We start from the raw sequence: 6,000 nt of genomic DNA, 5'->3' as shown, positions 1-6,000 counted from the left end.
AATTTTATTAGATTTAGTATTAAAAATACATTTCAACACATGCATGAAAGTAAATTAAATATTAAAGTAAAAAACATAATTTTATATACGATATAATAATATTATAATATATTATTTTCAATACCCAATTAAATTTTTTATTCTATTATCATATATATAATATTTAATTATCTAATTGTATTTCAAATTTAACTAAAGTTTACTAAAAAATTATCATAAAAAATAAAGCGTATATATACTTTCGTCAATTTTATCATTATAAATAAAATATTATAAATATAGTAGTAGCACATGATTTTTTTAATTTTATTTACTAATATTTATTATTTAATAATATTATTATCATCATATATTTTAAGAAAATTATAATAGTCCAATTAATTTAATATGATTATAAGTAATTAATTTAATATGATTATATATGCACAAAACATCATAAAAAATTAAAAATAAATTAAAACATTAAATTAAGTTATAATTATAAAACTTTAATTTATATCATCTTATAGAAAATTTTAAATTAAAAAATTTAAATTAATCATAAAAATGTGAAAAATTATTAAATATAATTTAAATGTTAAAATAGTTATGCATGCCTATTTGAATTTAAATAGAAAATCAATACAATTAACCAATCAAATTAAAAAATTTTAAATAAAAATAAATAAAAGAAAAGAAATTTGTAATTATTAATTCTAAGTACGGATATTTTTGCAATTACAATGTTTTCCTTCATCATTCTGCTTAAAAGTTTTTTTAATGATTTTACTTTTTTAATAAATTTTATCTATCGTTGAAACTCTTAGCTTGTGACAAGTGTTGTAATTTGCAAGTATTTCTAAAGAGGTTGAGGTTATTTAAGTTATGTTTTCTTAGAATCCGAACTCAATGGAATTTTGATAAAGAAATACAATAAATTAAGGGTCTCACTCAATGGCATTGTGCAGGGTCTACTATTATGTACGGGAAATAGGGTAGCACATGAGCCCACTCGTCAACCCTATGTCAATATGCTTGTTCCCATTGTTGGTCTGAGCTAATTGACCTTCTCCGGGGAAGTTCCGACTTTCTTCTACTGCTGTGTAGCTTCCCCTTCCCGGAGCTTCCTTCCTAGCCCGGAATGTGGGTGTAGCCTTCCCTCATTTCTGTGTTGGGTGTAAACATTCCTTTTGTTTTTTTTATGTGGCAGATCCAAGCTTCGTTGAGAAGGGGTTCTTTAGAGATCTGTGTTTCTTCCTTTTCCTTGTTTTCTGCTTTGTTTTTACAGGTTTCGTTATTCTGGGTGCGAAGGTAGTCTTTGGAACTGTATGAACCAAATCTGCTCTCGAGCAACAATGGAAGACAATGGGATATTCATCCCAAGCTGTCCTTCTTCTCCCCCAAGCGACCCTTCTTCTTCTTCCCAATGTAAATCGCCATCACCATCACCATCAGCATCACCGTCACCAGCACCAACAAAGTCACAGTTATCACGGAATCGATCTCTCCGGAAAAAGGAGCTGACAGGAAAGGCTTCGAAAGAGTATATGAGCAAACAGCCTCCATTGAAGCCGAGTCTACCTGAAGTCAACGATGAAGATCCAAGTTGGAGTAAATTTTCTCTCATTCATATATGTTTATTTTTTTAAGAAAAAGAAAAACTCATGTTCATCTCAAAACCTAATAGAAGCAGATTATATTTGAGGCATTTTATCAACCACATTAATCCCAAAACAGTAAACATTGAGAAAATCTTGTTTACATCGTAAAGTATAATTAAATTATGTCCTCATTATAAATATTACTTATTATTTTTTCAATTTAAACAAAACATTTAAATTTCCATATAATTTATTAAATTTCAAATTTTAAAAAAATTTATCTAATTTTCCGAAATTTTACAATATTATTAATTTTTTAATAAATCATCATTTCACTTCAATTTTTTTTTTTTGAAATGAGAATACTAAATTATTGACAAAATTGAAACACCACGTCAATACATTTGGACATTTTTTCAGTCCTCCTTAGATGGCTCATATGAATGCAGGTGATCCGATTCTTTATCTCACTGGACTTCAGCAAAGCCTGGTGTTAACCTGGACTGCTATGATCAGTCCCTACATGCTGGCCGCCGTCGCGGGTGGTGGAAATGTAAGAAATTGTATGGGTTTCATTTCGAATAATTAATATTTATGAACGTAAATAAATTGACTCGAGTATAACCTATTTTTGATGAATTTAAATTTAACTTGTTAAAAATTTTTTGAATTTTAATTTTACTTTTTTCTAATTCAATTAAAATATTAATAAATTTAAATTTAAATTATTTAGCAAATAATTTTAAACCACTCCAATTTTTAACTGAGTTTAAATGATTCAAATTTTTATTAAATTTAATTTTAAATAATTTATAAATAGTTTAATTTATTTATGGGTATAATAAATTTTAATTTAAAATTAATAAATTTAAAATTAAATAATTTTAGTTAAATATATTTACAATTACTTTGTGAGTTCTAAAATTTTAACGATATTATAAATTTATAAAAAAATAAATTTTAAAATTTTAACAATTCAAATTTTAAAAGTTTAATTAAATTATATAAAATTAAATTATAAAAAATTTAGGTATAACTTTTAAAAATTTATATAAGATTTCAATTGATTTCTCTTATAACATTAATTTCAATTTTTTTAATGAATTTATTTATAAATTTATTTATAAGTATGTTCGTCAACTTAAAAATGATATGAATTCACGAGTTGAATACTATAGAGTTTAAATTTGATTCGTTTAGAAATTGAATTGAATCTAACCGAGTATTTATCGAGTCAAATTTCAAATAGTTTATAAAAAATTTAATTTTTTTATATTCTTATTAAAAATATATATAATATTTAAATAAATTTTGATAAAATTATATATTATTTTAAAAAATTTAAAATAATGTAAGTATATTGAATTAATTAATGATGCACTAATTTGTATTTGATGTGAAAAATGAATCAGGAGGGGAAGGCGGAGGCAATACAGAGTTCGCTATTTACGGCGGGCATAAACACAATCTTGCAGATTATTTGTGGTTCTCAGCTTCCTGTGATGATGAAAACATCCGACGCTTTCATAAACTCAGCCATCTTCATTGCTATTTCGACTAACAATAAGTTCAGTGCCACACTTCCTCCACGTCAGGTTAGTTGCAAAGTTCACTAATTAACTATATATTATCATAAATTCCTGTTTAATCACTTAAATATATCAAAATTTAATACTTTTATCAGGGGTAAGCATTCGGTCAGTTCGGTTTAAAACCGAACCGAACCGAATAAACCGAAAATCAAAATTTTAGTATTTATGAAAACTGAATCGAACCGATTTTGATCAGAAACTGAATCGAACTGGATCAGTCTGATTCAGTTCGATTCAGTTCGGTTTGATCGGTTTCAATTTTTAATAAATTTTTTATTTTTTACACTTTATTTTTAATATTTTAAAATTTAATTAAAATATTTTAATCTTAGTATAATTTAATTTCTTTATATTATTAAAAAAAATATATTATTATCACTAATCAGTTCAGTTTGATTTTTTTAGTTTTTTATGATTAAAATCGAATCGAACTAAAATAATCGAAATTTTTAAAATTAAAATCTAAATCGAACCGAAATAAATAAAAAACCGAATTGAATTTTTAAATTAATTCAATTTTCGATCAGTTTTTTCGATTTGAACCGAATTCTGCGCACCTACTCTTATCCGTTTTGTTTTTCACTCTATTTTTTACATAAATTAAAAAAATCATTACTACATTTTAAGTTTATGCAGCTATATTATATATTGCAATGATTATAAAATTATTATTTTAATACTAGTAAAGTAATTATTTATGTAAATTAAATTAATTTTTTCAATATATATAATTATATATTTTTAATAAATAATTTATTTTATATTTAATAAAAATATAAATAAATAAATTATTTAAAAAATAAATTATTAATAATAGAGTTGAATTTTAAAATTATAGCTATTGTTTAAATATATAAAATAATAATTTTCAGCCATTTCTCTGAACGATAGTTATTTTAGTTAAAATATAAAATTTTTTATTAATTTTTTAATTATATTATTTTTTAATATAAAAAAGCTTTAAATTTGTACAGTGCTGCGGTAATATGATTTTGATGGTCTGATTTGAATGGTTTACTTTTTTACCTTCTAAAAAATTTAACATTAGTATTCTTCCTTTAAAAAGTCTAATTTTGACAGACTGATTTTTTGAAAAGTTTGACATTCGTAATTTTTTTTTTGAAAATTCTTCTTTTAGAAAGTTTGATCTTTTTGGAAGATGTAATTTTAGTGTTATTAGTTTGGAAGATCAGATCGTGATGGTTTTTCTTTTAAAAGAATTTAATTTTACTAGTTTTCCTTTTAAAAAGTTTAACTTTATTGGTCTATCATTTCGATTTTACCTTTCTGACTTGATTTTAGTGATAAGCCCTTTCAGCATTACCCTTCCAACTTAACGGTAATAGTTTACTCTGCCAGCCTGATATTAGTGGGCTGTCCTTTCAGTCTTACCCTTCTGACTTGACTTTAATGATCTATCCTTTTAAGTCTTATTCTTTCGAATTGATTTTATTGATTTGCTCTTTCGAATCTTATCTTAATGAGACCTTTATTTTTAAGAGATTTTTTTTTATGATATATTTGTTTTTAGGATTTTTTTTAGTGAAAGAAATCAACAACAGTGTTATATGATACCGCAATGTCTTATAAGAAAAGGATGGCATTTTGTGAGGGTGAAGTACACTGGAAGGAGAAACTAATAGCAGTGCTATATTTTAATAAAATTATTATTTGTAATTTGTTTAAAAATTATCTATATTTTAAAATTTATATCCTTCATTCAACATAAATAATTTTACAAAAGAAAAATTAAAATAAAATCTTGCAAATAATGCTTAATAATTTTATCTTTATACATAGTGAAATTTTTTAAAATTAAAAAGAATTAAATTTTTTATTTTAAATAAAATTTTTATAAAAAAACAATTAAATGAATTTTTTTATAAAATTTTTAATTTCAAATAAATAGTAGGTGGTGTTACGATTTTAAAATTAATTAATATAAGCTAAAGTAGATATAATTGGAGACAATTTTCAAATAACAAAATGTCATTAACTTTTTTAATTCAGTATAGCGTTCTTTTATATTTGTTTTTATTTTATAATATTAATTTTATACTAATTTGTTAATATATATTAAATAATATTATTTTAAAATATTCTAAAAATTTAGTATGTAGTCATTTAGATTATCCAATATTTGAATAATTAAAATGAGATAAAATTTCATAATACTAATTAATATTATATGTAATTTTTCCTATTCACAATTTATAGGGGGCCATGAATACTGATATTAATGGGTGAGTTTGTATTCGTATGAATCAATTTAACTAAATTAATTTAAAATTTTAGTTAAATTTTTTAATTATTTCAGTTTAGTTTAATTTTTAATTTTAAAAATTTAAATTATTTTAATTCAATTTTATTTTAATAAAAAAATTAAATCAAACCAATTATTTTTATTTAAAATCGATTCAATTTAATTTTTATAAATATTAAAATTTTAATTTTTAATTTATTTAATTCAATTTAATTTTAAATCGAATCCACCAACTATCACCCTTAACAATTTATTTGCATTGATTTTTTTTTAGAGGTTTAAATTATGCATGAGACGGATACAAGGAGCAAGTATTATTGGGTCCATCCTCCAAATCATCATTGGTTTCTCTGGTCTCGGAGTGATCTTCGCAAGGTATTGATTTTAATACTGTTTAAAAATTTATGATTAATTTATTTTAACTATAATTTTTCTGCTTATGCCAGTCGCATTGGATTTGTGGTTTCTATTCCTCTAATTAGTCTCACCGGACTCGAGCTCTATAAACGTGGATTCCCACAGGTAATTGATATGCAAACTTGATTCTTGAACAGTGTATTGAGAA

At 23.3% G+C, this 6,000-nt stretch overlaps 1 protein-coding gene across 2 annotated transcripts in view; it reads left to right on the top strand.

The window, feature by feature from the left end:
- Positions 1-961: 961 nt before the first annotated feature.
- LOC110624223 (nucleobase-ascorbate transporter 6) overlaps positions 962-6,000 on the top strand; it is a 42,447-nt gene continuing 37,408 nt past the window's right edge. The window contains exons 1-6 of one of the 2 annotated variants that reach the window (XM_043960793.1): positions 964-1,122; positions 1,268-1,590; positions 2,030-2,133; positions 2,993-3,175; positions 5,710-5,810; positions 5,882-5,957. In XM_043960793.1, the coding sequence (XP_043816728.1) occupies positions 1,121-1,122; positions 1,268-1,590; positions 2,030-2,133; positions 2,993-3,175; positions 5,710-5,810; positions 5,882-5,957 (789 nt within the window). In that variant the 5' untranslated portion in view covers positions 964-1,120. Of the gene's footprint in view, positions 1,591-2,029; positions 2,134-2,992; positions 3,176-5,709; positions 5,811-5,881; positions 5,958-6,000 lie in introns of both variants that reach the window. The other variant, XM_043960794.1, reaches the window with a different exon arrangement.

The sequence above is a fragment of the Manihot esculenta genome, chromosome 10 (assembly GCF_001659605.2).
Source record: "Manihot esculenta cultivar AM560-2 chromosome 10, M.esculenta_v8, whole genome shotgun sequence".
NCBI lineage: Eukaryota > Viridiplantae > Streptophyta > Magnoliopsida > Malpighiales > Euphorbiaceae > Manihot > Manihot esculenta.
This window is presented reverse-complemented; position numbering and strand designations above follow the sequence as displayed.